Source organism: Rhineura floridana, chromosome 10 (assembly GCF_030035675.1).
Source record: "Rhineura floridana isolate rRhiFlo1 chromosome 10, rRhiFlo1.hap2, whole genome shotgun sequence".
Taxonomy (NCBI): domain Eukaryota; kingdom Metazoa; phylum Chordata; class Lepidosauria; order Squamata; family Rhineuridae; genus Rhineura; species Rhineura floridana.
Genome location: NC_084489.1, coordinates 20,777,269 through 20,792,786, shown reverse-complemented (window position 1 = coordinate 20,792,786; position 15,518 = coordinate 20,777,269). Strand labels below are relative to the sequence as shown.

At 40.6% G+C, this 15,518-nt stretch overlaps 1 protein-coding gene across 1 annotated transcript in view; it reads right to left on the bottom strand.

Annotated features, from left to right (window-relative positions):
- The window catches only part of TGM4 (transglutaminase 4), a 30,066-nt gene extending 16,198 nt beyond the window's left edge, over positions 1-13,868 (bottom strand). The window contains exons 1-3 of the mRNA XM_061587205.1: positions 13,659-13,868; positions 7,603-7,782; positions 6,751-6,857 (exon numbers count right to left, since the gene is read on the bottom strand). Coding sequence (XP_061443189.1) covers positions 6,751-6,857; positions 7,603-7,782; positions 13,659-13,674 — 303 coding nt within the window. The 5' untranslated portion in view covers positions 13,675-13,868. The remainder of the gene's footprint in view (positions 1-6,750; positions 6,858-7,602; positions 7,783-13,658) is intronic.
- Between the last annotated feature and the right edge of the window lie 1,650 nt (positions 13,869-15,518).

Here is a 15,518-nt window from a genome sequence, read left to right as displayed (position 1 = left end):
TATGATTAATGGAGTGTGGCGAGGGGGGGCATGAGAAGAAGGAAAGGAGGCTGCTGTTTTATACAAGCATCTGTGTCAGTATCATTGCTGCTAAGCATTCGCCTGGAACAAGTTTCCTTGAATGTTTCAAAAGAAAGACTGATAAGAAGGGCGTAACTCCACCCTGGTAGTAACAGTTAACAAATGAAGTGATCTATAGTGATTTAAAGTAGTGACTGTAACATGTTATTTATTTATTTATATTATTGGATTTATATCCTGCCCTTCCTCCCAGTAGGAGCCCAGGTTATCAACATATTATCAACAGTAACAAAACATTTATATATATATTTTGTATTTATACTTGTAAGCTGCTTTAAACAACTTGTTTATGGAAGGAAAAGCAGGATATAAAATGTTCCTGGCTCATTAGAAGTACCAGAGGGGGTCTGGTCGATTGGGTCAGGGGAGTAGTTAATGCCTCTCTACAACAAGGCAGAACTCCATCATGCTTAAAGGAGGCAGTTATAAGACCACTGCTGAAAAAGCCCTCCCTGGATCCCTCTTTACTAGGTAACTACCGGCCAGTCTCCAATATTCCATTTTGAAGCAAGATAATAGAGCGTGTGGTGGTCGCCCAACTCCAGAGATTCCTGGATGATACGGATTATCTGGATCCATTTCAATCTGGTTTCAGGCCTGGCTATGGGACAGAGACGGCTTTGGTCACCTTGGTGGATGACCTACAAAGAGAACTGGACAGGGGGAGTGTGTCTCTGTTGGTTCTACTGGACCTCTCAGTGGCTTTCGATACCATCGATCATGGTATCCTTATGGGCCGCCTTGCCGAGATGGGACTTGGGGGCATTTTGTTACAGTGGCTCCAGTCCTTCCTGGAGGACCGAACCCAGAAGGTGGTACTCGGGGACTCCTGCTTGACCCCCTGACCATTGACCTATGGGGTCCCTCAGGGTTCAGTTTTGTCCCCCATGTTATTTAACATCTACATGAAACCGCTGGGAGAGGTTGTCTGGGGTTTTGGGGTTTGGTGCCATCAGTATGCCGATGACACTCAACTCTATTTCTTTTTTCCACCTGAAGCCAAGGAAGCCGTACAGGTCCTAAACCAGTGTCTGGCATCAGTGATGGACTAGATGAGGGCAAACAAGTTGAGATTAAATCCTGATAAAACAGAGGTACTCCTGGTCAGTCGGAGGGCAGATCAGGGAATAGGGATTCAACGGGTGCTGGATGGGGTCGCACTTCCCCTGAAGTCTCAGGTTCGCAGTTTGGGTGTACTCCTGGACTCAGCTTTGAATTTGGAGGCCCAGATTACTGCTGTATCCAGGAGTGCATTTGCCCAATTAAAACTGGTGCGCCAGCTGCGCCCGTTCCTGGAGCTGCTTGATCTGACTAGGGTGATGCATGCCTTGGTTACATCCCGCTTAGACTACTGTAACGCGCTCTACGTGGAGCTGCCTTTGAAAACTGTTCGGAAACTTAAATTGGTACAAAGAGCTGCAGCCAGAGTGCTAACCGGGGCTGTTTACAGGGACCATACAACCCCCCTGTTACAACAGCTCCACTGGCTGCCAATTTGTTTCCGGTCACAATTCAAAGTGCTGGTTTTGACCTACAAAGCCCTATACGGCTCAGGTCCAGGTTATTTGACAGATCGTATCTCCCTACATGAATCTGTCCGGGATTTGAGATCTTCAGGTGAGGCCCTTCTTGTGCTCCCCACACCTTCACAAGTACATATGACGTGGACACGAGATAGGGCCTTTTCGGTGGCCGCCCCTAGGTTATGGAATTCCCTTCCGAGTGAGGTGCGATTAGCTCCCTCCTTGCCGTCCTTCCGGCGACAAGTAAAGACTGTTTTATTTCAATGGGCATTTGGGATAGAGAACGACCAGGATTAAGTGTCATAGGATTGGTGACTATATTATATGATTTTATTATTTTAAATTGTCCGCTGTTTTTAACGTATGTTTTATGGTTTTAATTTTTCTCATAGTTTAATTCTTTTTTAATTGTATACTTCTGTATGTTTTAATGGTGTTGTTTTTAGTTGTAAGCCACTCTGAGTCCTATTGGAAAAAGGGCGGGGTAGAAATAAAGTTTATTATTATTATTATTATTATTATTATTATTATTATTATTAAAATAAATAAATAGGTTGTAGGTTTAACTCAGTCTGATTTCTATGTCCTCAAGAAAATAGCTTTTGGCGGACTTCCGGGAAGGGTGACTTAGCCTGTGCCTGCTTTTGAGACGGGCTCCTGCCTCAAAAGAAGCTTATTCAGATATATCAGTCAGTTTTTTCTTTTTTTTTGACTGATTAAACTTCTCCCGGGTAGGGAGAAACGAAGAGATTAACCTCAAAGCCTATTTTTGTTGGGACGACCAGATCTCATTAATTTATGGGACGAGGTCCAGCCGACGAAGGTGGGACGGATTTTCAACAGCAAGCTCTATCTGATAAAGCGAACGTTCATCTTATCTTCTAAGAGAGAACGCACTAACAGGCAAGCACCCTTCTTTCTATATTTTTCTTTTACTTGACTTAAATTGTTGCTGTTTAAAAGAGATTTGCCAGATTGATCGGTTTTTGACATCTCACTGGGGAGCCATAACTTCTCTCTGCTACGCACTAATTAATAGCTTATCTCTGTTTTTGTTGCAAAAAGCTGTCCTGGATTTGCATTCTAAAGATATACACAGAAGAGGGATTTCTATTCCAGATTTTTATTTTGAAGAATATTATATTATCTGAGACTACTCTCTTTTTGGTCTATTTTATTTTGACGAATCTGTTTTCTGACGATTGCCATTAATTGTTTCGATCCTGGGAACTGCATTTTGTTTACTTAACTATGGAGAGATAAGGCTGTCTGCTCTGTTTATACTGTGATGTCACCAAGTTTGGAGTATTAACCCAATTGTTGCTGAAATAAGAAGTGGTTTTCCTATATTTTTCTTTTAAAATGGCAATTAAGAAAGTGGCTGAGAATCTGGAAATAACTATGTTTCAGAAAATAATGGATGAGATTGAGATAACGAAACAAAACCTGCGACAGGGTTGTAAGGAGTTGAAAATTGAATTGAGTAAAATGACGCAGGAGATTAAAGATATAGGGGTCCCTGTGAGAGAGGTGACCCTGGAAGGGGTCCCTGTGAGAGAGGAGACCCCGGAGATTGGAACAAACGTGGAACAGGAAAAAGATTTGGAGTCTATGGACTTTAGAAATAAAATCTATTGTTTGGAGATACAGGAGATTAAAGACATAGGGGTCCTTGTGAGAGAGGAGACCCTGGAGACTGGAACAGGGGTCCCTGTGAGAGAGGAGACCCTGGAGACTGGAACAGGGGTCCCTGTGAGAGAGGAGACCCCGGAGATTGGAACAAACGTGGAACAGGAAAAAGATTTGGAGTCTATGGACTTTAGAAATAAAATCTATTGTTTGGAACTCAATGTTATCTCTGAAGAAATTAATGAAGATTCTAGAGATAAAGTTATCAATGGCATGGATAATCTTCTGGACTGGAATGACGTGATGGAGCCCAATATAGAGAAAATCTATGGAATTAACTGCAGCCATGTGACAATGGAAAAACTTTCAAGAGATGACCCAGTGTATTTTGAAAAAAAGAACAGAGATATGATTTTACAGCAGTATTTCAGCAACCTATTCAGAATGGATGGCAAGAAAATATTTGGGATAGAGGTAATTCCCATCAGACTCTTACTATATGACTATGGCTTTGACAGCAAGATTATTATGGAATACTGATAATGGAAGATTGGATACTGAAATTACTGGACTTAACAAGACTACTGAAGATGGAAGATGGAAAATGGAACTAATAGGGATAATAGAACAATGGCTACTGAAATTACTGAACCTAACAGATTCTGATGTGATGGATTAATTGAAATGTTTATTTTGACTATGGTTATGACAATAAGATTATCATAATTAGTAATGAGATGGATTAATCGATATGCTTATCTGGAAAAAAAAAATTGATAGATATATTTCTTAAAGAATTGAAACCTCTCTTTGACTTTTTGTGGAAAGAATAAAGTAATGTTTATGAGATTTGATGATTAAGTAAGATAACTATTGGAGGAAAGTGATTTTATAATATGACTTAAGAGACAGGATTGTTATATATTATAGACTTATAACTGATCTGATCTTTGACAAATGGGAAGTCAATATTTTACTTTTTATTTTTTATTTTTATTTTTATTTTTATTTTTATTTTTTTTTTTTTGTTTAACTATTTTTGATTTTGTTTTTTGTCTTTGAATGTTTTATGATTTCGTCTTGTATGTTTTATGAAAATTTGAATAAAAATTATTGAAAAAAAAAAAAAAGAAAATAGCTTTTGGCACATTTTGCTCCATGGAAAAGCAGAGTGGAGCTTTTACTTCTGTAATAAATAATGCGAACTCAACCCAAGAGTGACACATACAATCTTACAGGAAATGCTGACAATTAAAAATGAAAGTGGATATGAAATACCTTTAATAGAAACATCATATGGGATAGCCTGACCACTGTTGTCCACGCACTGGTAACCTCCAGGCTGGATTACTCTAATGCGCTCTATGTGGGGCTGCCCTTGAGGTTGGTCTGGAAGTTGCAGCTGGTGCAAAATGCGGCGGTGAGACTGCCCACTGTGGCAGGGTATAGCCAAGATGTCACCCTGCTGCTGAAACAGTTGCACTGGCTGCTCATTTGCTACCGGGCAAAGTTCAAGGTTCTAGTTTTGGTGTACAAAGCCCTATACAGCCTGGGACCAGGATACCTGAAAGACCGTCTTACCCCTTATCTACCCAGTCCATCACTGCACTCTCCAGGTGAGGGTCTTCTGCAGATACCACCTTATCAGGAGGTTCATTCTGTACAATATAGGAAACTGACCTTTAGTGTGGTGGCACCTACCCTGTGGAATTCCCTCCCCTTAAATATTAGGCAGGCACCATCTCTGCTATCTTTTTGACGCCTTTTGAAGACTTTCCTCTTTCAACAAGCCTTTTAAGTTGAGACCTATCCCAGCCTGTGTCTGTGTTAGAATTGCTTTTTAATATATATTTTTAAAATATGTTTTAACCCTTTTTTAAAAGATTTTTTAAAGCTTTTTAAAAAATGTTTTTAATGTTGTTTTGTTTTAATGTATTTTAAGGTCTGTTTTTATGATGTTTTAAAGTGTTTTTAGCATTTCTCTTTGCCGCCCTGGGCTCCTGCTGGGAGGAAGGGCGGGATATAAATCAAATAATAAATGAATAAATAATAAAATCATATCCTGACGTGTTTCAAGGCATGCCTCAGACATGCTTCATCAGGGGATAAAAAGAATGGTGGACAGAGAGAAAATTCATATTTGATTGTCTGCTGCCAGATGTCTAACAACACCAAAGCAACCCCTTGTGAACTATCAGGTGTGGCTCATGGATAGAGACAGAAGTGCTGAAGATGCAATCCGTTGAACAGAGATGAAATTGTAATGTCTACAGCAATTTAAAATGCAAGTGAGGACCCACAACAACAAAATATTGCAGTGTACCCCAGCCATGAAAAGGTATGTTCGTGTTCATGACTCTAGCCCAACCTAGGAGTCTTGTAGGCTCTTTCTGCTCATAGAAGGGAAGAGAGGTTTCAGCAAACCTTGCATTTACTTCAGCAAACTTTGTATTTGCTTCAAGCATGCTGATACCTGTCTCTTGTTTGTCAGTGTCCCTGCTTTGGCTTCATAGCTGTTGACACTCACTTAAACATAGACGGTGGTATTCAGTGCTGGTCTTACTTAGAGTAGACCCACAGAAATTAAGAGACATGACTGACTTAGGGTCATTAATTTCAATGTGTTGACTCTGAGTAGGATTTACTTGAATGCAACCCAGAATCATAAGAGTTGAAAATGACCTTAAAGGTCATCTAGTCCAATCCCCTGCTCAATGCTCATTGCAGGATGTGCAACACTGGATGCAGCTACAACATCCCTGACAGATGACCTTCCAGACTCTGCTTAAATACATTCCCGACCACCTCTTTCAGCCATTTCTCATAAAACTAAGTTTCCAGACCCCTACCATCCTAGTTGCCTTCTTCTGGACATACTCTAGTTTCTCAATGTCCTCCTTAAAATGTGGTGCCCACAACTGGACACAATACTCCAGATGTGACCTGAGCTGTGTAGAATAGAAAGCAACTATTTCTTCCTTCCCATGATCTGGACACTATGCTTCTGTTAATGCAGCTAGATTGCATTAGCTGTTTTAGCAGCTGCATGGTACTGATGGCTCATGTGTACCTTGCCAAGAATCCTGCCACTCCATAACACAGAGATAGCTGAGGCACATCACCTGAGGATGACAGTGTGGATACAGGACTTACCCTAATAGATATTTTAGCTCCTAATTTCCATGTGTTCAGACTGCGGTATTAAAATGTGGTGCTACTCATGTGTACGTTACACAGGAGGCATCACTCAGCAGTCCTACTATGCAAGAAAGACAGAAATTACAGAGCCTGTTTGTTACAGTTGGATTCACTTTCTTGATCCCCTGGTCCCTTGGGCACCAGCTGCTTTCTTGATATTGTTAAGGGTATCACAAAGGAAAATAATGAAACTTTTGCCCTCAGGCAACACCTGCCCTGTGGAGTGATTTAAGCCATCTTCTATGCGACCACCATAAAATGTAAATCAAGAAGTGCTCTAACTGAACATTTCAATGCAGGCTATCTGAAACTTATGTACCTCCTTTCCATTTGTTTGACAGATGTTGGCACACCAGGTGTGAGCATTCTGTCTTGACCTTGCATTCAAGGATAAATGGGTTCCATTGGATTTCATTGGTTTTTCACCTGGAAGAATACAAATTCATAAAGAATATTAATAAGTTCATAAAGGAGTTAACAGCGAATGGCAGGGCAGCAGCCTTTGTTTTCAGCTCCCATCTTTGACACATTTTCTACTGCACAGAGATTGATATTGAAGAGGCAAAACATTTTGCTAGATTGGCTATGTTTGCTCCAGTATAACAGTTCCATTAGTTAGGAAGTGCATTGCATTTGTACTCTGTTCACCATACAATCTGGCATCTGATGTGGAGTCACAAAATTGTTGGTTAAACAAAATTTCCCAACCCTTAATATTGGATAGAAAAGATAAAAAAAACGAGCAGTGTGTGTTGTTCTTTTTGTAGTGAAGGGGGGTGGGATGGTTTGAGAGAATATTACATTGTGAAAGGTAAGCAAATCTCAACATAGCGCCTGGGTAGGAGACTCCCTGAAAGCCCCCTAGACTATCTGAAGGGTGATTGTATGTCAGTGTAATAAACAAATACGTGCCCCATTTCCCCCCTTTAGTGGCTCACATTTCCTTCTCTTCTACAACATTCCAATAAACATGCCTTACATTTCAGTATAAGTCATTTAGAGATTTAAACAAATCTTTCCAAATTTTCTTGAACTTGCACTCTCTTGTCTGCCCAACACTATTTGCATTTTCTGATTGCGGATGATGGAATCTCTGAAGGACAAAAGTCTGAATTACCTCCTGTATTCTTAGACATACTGTGATGAATCAAACCGCGTTTTGCTTGCTTACCAATGCTGAATTGCAGTGTGACTTTGTCATTGTCTTTCAGCTCCCTGCTAAAAGTCAGCTTCAACTGAAACTCCTGCCCACGTCTCACAATCAGGCTGCGGTTGTTGTAGTTGTTGGTGCGATGGAGACGGGCATTCTGTTCTCTGAGGAAATCAATTTCAACAACCTTCAGAGGATCCCCTGGAAATGATGGCAGAAGGGACAGAAGAAGAAAAATGGTTTTCACACTGTATGTGGGGGAGGTTGGAGTCTCATTCAATTTCATGGTTTACAAAGTTTAAATTAGAGCGCAGTATAACTGGTTTCATATTGGAAATATATATTTTTATGAACTGCTGGGAAATATATAGTTTTATGAATGGTTACAAATTGGAAGGAAGACTCCTGCCTCCTCACTTTTCTGTAACTTTTTCGCCTCATTTGACCAGGTTCTAGGCACATGCGTCGAGCCTTTTTCCATTTTGCTTTTGGCTAGCTGCAGTTTCTTCCATCAGAAATGTACAATGTCTTTTGAGTACATGAAAAGACACATGAGGGCAGCATAATCATGATCAGATGGAAGGGCTGTAGGTGGATGATTCTCAGGGTATGGTCTGAAGGTACAAGAGGCCACCACCTTGCCAAAGCTAAGCAGGTGTAGGTCTGGTCAGTACCTGGATTGAAGACCACCTGAGAACCACATGTATGCTGCCTTGGTGAAAGAAAGGCAGGATATAAATGTAAGAAAAGAAATAAATGTTGAGGGAGCTGATATTCAGTTAGTTCTGGAGGGGCTTGCACTCCCCCTAAAATAGCAGGTTTACAGCTTGGGATTTCTCCTAGTTCCAGCTTTGTCACTAGAGACCTAAGTTGTCTTTTTACCAGCTATGGTTGGTACATCAGCTCTGACCTGGGGTGCTATCAGGTCAGGACCACATACAAGTAATGTCTGGCAGCATAACGTCAACAGGTGAAGTTTTTCCAATATTGAATTTCCATACTGGAATTTAAACCTTAACTTGTTGACTTTCTGTCTGTCCCACAGCTGTTAAAAGCAGAAGAGCCATCCTCACCCCGAAAGCAAACCCTAAACCATGCAAAGAATTTAATGTTCATGAGTTCTGTTAATACAGGTCATTTCATCAATTCATCTTAGGCTGACAATATTAGATTTAGTCATATTATTACTAAAGGTATAAGCACACTTTTGCATGCAAATGCTGATTATTCTAACTTTGAAAGGACTCCTCTTTCCTCCTCTTAAGAAATCTGACAATGAATTGACTGTGGGCTAGTTGGATTTTGCTGTGTGGATTATGTAAATTTCTGATATCCATGTTTTATAGTGTTTTATTATTATGAGTGATTGCCCGTGCAGCAGTAAACATGACTTGACCATGTAAGCATTGCTCTGGGCTTAGCTCTTCCTTGCACCAGAAGTCAACTGCTTACCCCAGCCTTTCCCAACCAGTGTGCCTCCATATGTTGTTGGACCACAAGTCCCATCTTTCCTGACCATTGGCAATGCTGGCTGAGGCTGATGGGAGTTGTGGTCCAACAACATCTGGAGGCACACTGGTTGGGAAAGGCTGGCTTACCCTAATCAGAAGCCTTACAAGTAGGGGGTTGTCATTACAGAGCTAGTTGTTTTTGCACACTGGGACTTCCCACCTAGGAAAACCATGTATGTCCAAAGCAGAAAAATGGAGATGGCAATTAGTAACTTGCAGAGCTTGGAAGTAATTCGTTACAAGTAACGAATTACTTGTAATTCATTACTTTTTTGAGGAAAGAGTGGGTAATTCCTTTACATGTTGATTGTAATAGAACTAGGAGTAATTTTATTACTTTTGTGGAGTAATTGTAATGTTTCTAGCATTACTTTTAGGCATTACTTTTGGGGAGGAAGCAGGGGAAGTCTTCTGCTCCTCTGATTTGTGGATGAAAATCATGTGCCTCAAACTAGGCTTCTGTGCAGCGTCACTCTTCCCTCATGCTCTGTGGGTGGTTAGGAGGCAACAAGGGAGGAGGTAGAGAGTGAGAGGGGGTGGAGTGGAGAAAACAATTGTTTTAAAAAATGGATGGTGGTGAAGAATGAAGTGGAGGGAAAAAGGAGCTGGAGGGCAAGAACATGGATAAAGGAGGCAGCAGCAGAATGGAGATAAAGAACTGTGGAGGTGAAAGATGACTCGTGTGTGTGTACTTGGCATGCAAAGTGGCCTCCACCACCCTTTCTGGCTACTGTGCTGCATTTGCAGTATTTTAACTTTTTTGCATCTCGGGAAAATGTTTGCTCAGGTGAGTGTCCCTTAGTTGGTTGCAGGGCAGGGTCCAGGAGATGGTTAAGTGACAGAGATTATGCTTGCTGGCTGGGGGGGGGGAGTGCACTTGGTTTGATGTGCAAAGATCTGAGTAGTGGCCTCTGCCTCCCTCCCCACCACCTCCCCACCACCCTTACCAGCGGAGAGACCACCATTGCTATCTTATGGATAAAAAGAATTATTTTACTACCTCTGAATGTGTGTGTTTATTCTTAATGTTGTTTTAGGCTACTTAAGATGTGCAGCAGCCAAGAGTTTTTTTAAAAAGTAACTGAAATGTAATTGTAGTGATTACTTTTGAGAAAAAGGAAAGTAATCAGTTGCTTCCAGAGCAATTGCGAGTGTAACAGTAATTGTAATTACTACTTTTTTGGAGCCATGTAATCGTAACAGTAATTTATTACTTTTTAAAAGTAATCTTCCAAGCTCTGGACTTGCATTCCAATCAAATAGCTGACAACAAAAAGGAACGTCAGAAAATTGTGTTTCATATCCACCATACTGGTTACAAGGATGTGCTTCTTTTGTTTTGACTTATAATGGATACATAATTATTTTTATGCGTTTTATTTAGCAGGATTTATATATTGCAAAATCAACAAAACCTGTAAGTGGTTTACATAAAATATACACTAAAATTACCAATATAATCAGATGTTAAAAATTAGTTAACATATACAATGCAAAATAAAATTACATACTAAAATACTTGTCAGATTTACATGTCTGGATGCTATTTATGACATGTGTGGGTACAGTCTTCAATTCTACTCCAGAGTAGTGGATCAATGGACAGAATGCATGATTTGTATGTGTCACTCAACAGGAGAGAGAAAATAAATCTTTCATTCCTACTACTAATATTACTATGACATTTATTAATACTGGCAGGAAGTTTAAGCCTGTCATCTTTTTATGAACGGAGGCAAACTCTATGTCTTCAGCCGCTTGTGAGAAACTGAAACTAACAGATATAGGTTTTTCCAGTGTAATGTTCTTCGCCATTCTAATGAAATGGATGGTCCCACACATCTCAGTACATGAGCAACAGTTGCTGTACTCTGCTTTCCAGGTAGCCTTAACCTATTTCAGAGACAATCAACATGATGCCCTCCAGATGTTGTTAGACCACAACTCACACAAGCCATAGCCGGCATGGCCAATTGTCAAGGATGATGGGAGCCTGCTAAAAGAGATGCTGTTTCCAGCTGTGCCAGAGAACCAACCTCACTGCGTTTTAAGCTGGTAACCAAGATATGCCTGCCACTGTAGTGCTCCCCCTTTTCTTTTGTAGGTTTAGCTAACATCTGATACCACTTTTATAATATAATAAAAGGCCAGAGAGAACAAAGGAGCCCCAGAAATTTCCTCTAATGCCAACAGCATTTTTTAAATTGTTTGCTCATGAAAAGTAGCATGGTTCCTTTTAAAGGAAGTTAAAGGAAATTACTCGAGTTTTTGTTAAACACATAAGAACAGGACATGAGGGCTATTAATTTAGCCGTGGGAAAATGTGTATAAGAGGAATTTCTGCCCTGTGGCTAGTCATGCACACCCTGCTCCTCAAAAGCTGTGTACATTGTCAGCACCAGACAATAAGCCCTACGTCAATTGAAGCTTAGCTTGCATCCTGAGATTTCATACATGTCATGAATGTGCTTTTGAGCTCCTCTTCAGCTTTTGATATGTATATGTGAAAGACAGATTACTGCTATTTTTCATGAGTTCAGCTGAATGTGCTTAGAAGACTCCCTGCGATTGGGAACCATGCCAAAGACAGGTCACTTCCTTTTCTCTGGAATTGCCATAATTTGCTCATGTACTTCTTACAAATAATTTACATGTCGTGAAATCTAGTGTTTTCTGTGTGGACTTCCAGTGTTTTCTTCTGATCTGATCTGATTTCCCCCCCAATAAATCACAACTGCAGTACCAATTGGGACAGGAAAGCACTACTGAGGCTTCTTCAAGCAACTGTGCCTTTAATTAAATGCTTCCTGTTTGTAGGTTCTGTCTATTTTGTTTCTTCCCACTGTGGTTGGGGAATTTGTGAATTGTCCTTGAATTAGTCAGCTTTTGTATTATCTTTGTGTGTCTATGTATGCAGTGTTGCTTCACATTTTTTAAATAAAATAAATAAATAAAAAAGAATGCAGAAAAAACAATAATGAAAGCTCGTGCTTTTGATAAGGAACATGAGCTGATTAATTCAGGGGCAATTCATCATTAATGAACAGGAAGCAATAAAACAACCAGCATCTGCAACCAGGAAAGTTTAAACAACATTGGGAAAGGCCATTGCTGAATGGGACTTAATTGTGAATAAACATTAGAGAAGGATCTTGGTCACAGAGGAGGGCATAGCTGGATAATATAGACATATACAAAATGCTATGTGGGTACCTCCCATGCCTCTGTTCCTGCCAGCTGCACTCTCACACTATTCTGCATTTTGTGGGAGGTCTGAAGGGAATTCTTTGCATGTTCAGCTGAATGCTCTTAGAAACTTCCCTGAACTTGGGAACTCCGTTCTTCCAAGCACATTCAGCTGAACCCATGAAGAATCTCCCTTCAGAGGCTTCCACTCAATGTGAGATGATCTGGGGCGGGGTTGGCACATGGGAGATGTTGGGGTGGCACATGATCCTTCCACATATTATTTGAACACTTAAATAGGGCTAATCGGTCATCCGTCATCTGGGAAGAACATTATAAACAAGATTTAATAATGAAATAATAATACAGTAGATCAAAATTGCTTGTCTTTCAGCGCTGGTGCTCCTGACTTTTAAGAGTTGGGTGAATAAGGGGATTCTAGGAAGTGTGGCCTTTCAAATTCCTGCAAGACTGACATGAAAAGCTGCAATTGCTGCAACGGCCTATTCCTTTTGATGATACAGAAGCCCTAATTGAAAGGCTTGCCATCCTTGCTGAATTAAGAGCTGCAGAGTACTTTACAGAATTAGTATGTTGAAAAAAATGATTGAGAATATCGCAGGGGATGGGTCCTCACCCAGTCAACAGCACTTTTGAAAAAATTAAGCAGTGGTTCAATGGAATTTAGAAGTTAATAATTTCAGCTAGATTTTTTACTTGGCAGCCGTGTTGAAGAACTATAGCACAGAAATTTCACTGCATGCTGATAAAACCATTACAAAATTGTTAGTCATGCCAATAAGAAAAAGGGAGGTTTATGTAAATGTACTGCCTTCAAGTCGATTCTGACTTATGGCAACCCTAAGAATAGGGTTTGCATGGTAAGCGGTATTCAGAGGGGGTTTACCATTGCCTTCCTCTGAGGCTGAGAGGCGGTGACTGGCCAAGGTCACCCAGTAAGCTTCATGGCTGTGTGGGGATTCGAACGCAGGTCTCCCAGGTTGTAGTCCAACACTTTAACCACTATGCCACACTGGCTTTAAAGGGAGGTTTAGTACACTATAATATACATGAACCTCACTGACTTTTCAATGGCTCTGTTAGTTTTTTTTAGGATAGGTAGCATATATGATGTACAAATACAAAGGAAAAGTATACCCCTTTTATTTGAAGATCAAACAGCAGGATTCCAGGTTTTTTAAATCAATTATAGATGTTGGCCCTTTAAAAATCTCAGGGGCTGAGTGTCCATTAACTTCAGCAGTAGACTCATAAAATCATTTAACTGCACTTCTGTGTTGTATTACCCTAGGGGTATCGGATAAAAATAAAGAGGAAGACATCAATTCAAGGAGAAATAAACTTTCCTTATGTACTTACCAGCTTTCTGACTCATGATCCTTCCTGGGCTTTGAGTCTGTAAGATTAGCTCAGGCAGCAGTGGCTGGTATCACGTTTTTCTGATTAGGCTGAAGAAGGCTGCCTCCTTTTTATCAGATTCTTTGAGGTGTTAAAATGTACGCTGCAAGAAGGTGGGGCTTGGAAAGAGGAAGCTGAAATGTAACAATTACTTAAAGTTTACACTGAGCTGAAAAACATCCTAAGTAGCCATGAGACATATATCACGTACAGCTCTTGACAGGTGGCTTATCTATCAATGGCTACTAGCCGTGATGGCTGTGCTGTGCCACCCTAGTCAGAGGCAGCATGCTCTGAAAACCAGTTGCCGGAAGCCTCAGGAGGGGAGAGTGTTCTTGCACTCGGGTCCTGCTTGCAGGCTTCCCCCAGGCACCTGGTTGGCCACTGTGAGAACAGGATGCTGGACTAGATGGGCCACTGGCCTGATCCAGCAGGCTCTTCTTATGTTCTTATGTTCTTATGAAATCAAAAGAAAAACACTCATGTAATTTTTTGTGTTTTCATCAACAAGGGAGAATGAAGTACATGAATGCAGAGTGAAGAATATATAAAACTCTATTGAAATGTACTAATTAGATGGAGTGTGTCAGAATGGCCTTTAAAGACCATCAGAAGGGCTTTACTCTTTAAGGTAACAGAACTCCTTCCATAGGTCAAAGGTTTGGTAGAGTTCTTGGATTGGGCAATATGTCTGGCCACGGGCTTCAATAGCTGCAGGACTCACCAAAAACCTACCTCCTCATCTGTGGTCAATGGAGGCTGGAAGAAAAAGATCCTTGCGTGTAATAGATATTTATTTAAGGATGGCAGATTTTTACACAGAATCCTTTCTGTGTTCAAATTTCCTGCTCAACTCATGCAACATAATGAGGTGGTAGAATAATGATGTTCTGCTCAATCCACTGCTCAATGGGCAGCAACAAATTCAAGGGATGCGTTGATTGCCTGAGTTTAGGATATGCAGACAATACCATACTACTAGCAGAAACGAGTAATGATTTGAAACGAATGCTGATGAAAGTTCAAGAGGAAAGCACAAAAGCAGGACTACAGCTGAACGTCAAAAAGACTAAAGTAATGACAACAGAAGATTTATGTAACTTTACAGTAGACAATGAGGTATCAATACCTTGGCACAGTCATTAACCAAAATGGAGACAATAGTCAACAAATCAGAAGGAGGCTAGGACTGGGGAGGGCAGCTATGAGAGAACTAGAAAAGGTCCTCAAATGCAAAGATGTATCATTGAACACTAAAGCCAGGAGCATTCAGACCATGGTATTTCCAATCTCTATGTATGGATGTGAAAATTGGACAGTGAAAAAAGTGGATAAGAGAAAAATCAACTCATTTGAAATGTGGTGCAGGAGGAGAGCTTTGCGCATACCATGGACTGTGAAAAAGACAAATAATTGGGTGTTAGAACGAATTAAACCAGAACTGTCACTAGAAGCTAAAATGATGAAACTGAGGTTATCATATTTGGACGCAGCATGAGAAGACATGATTCACTATAAAAGACCATAATGCTGGGAAAAACAGAAGGGAGTAGAAAAAGAGGAAGGCCAAACAAGAGATGGATTGATTCCATAAAGGAAGCCACAGACCTGAACTTACAAGATCTGAGCAGGGTGGTTCATGACAGATGCTCTTGGAGGTTGCTGATTCATAGGGTCGCCATAAGTCGTAGTCGACTTGCAGGCACATAACAACAACAATAGATTGATCATAAATGAAGGCACAACCACCAGATTCCATTACTCCCAGATCAGATAGCTAGGGGTGGCCAGCACAACAAAATGCCGTTAGGCTTAAAGTTA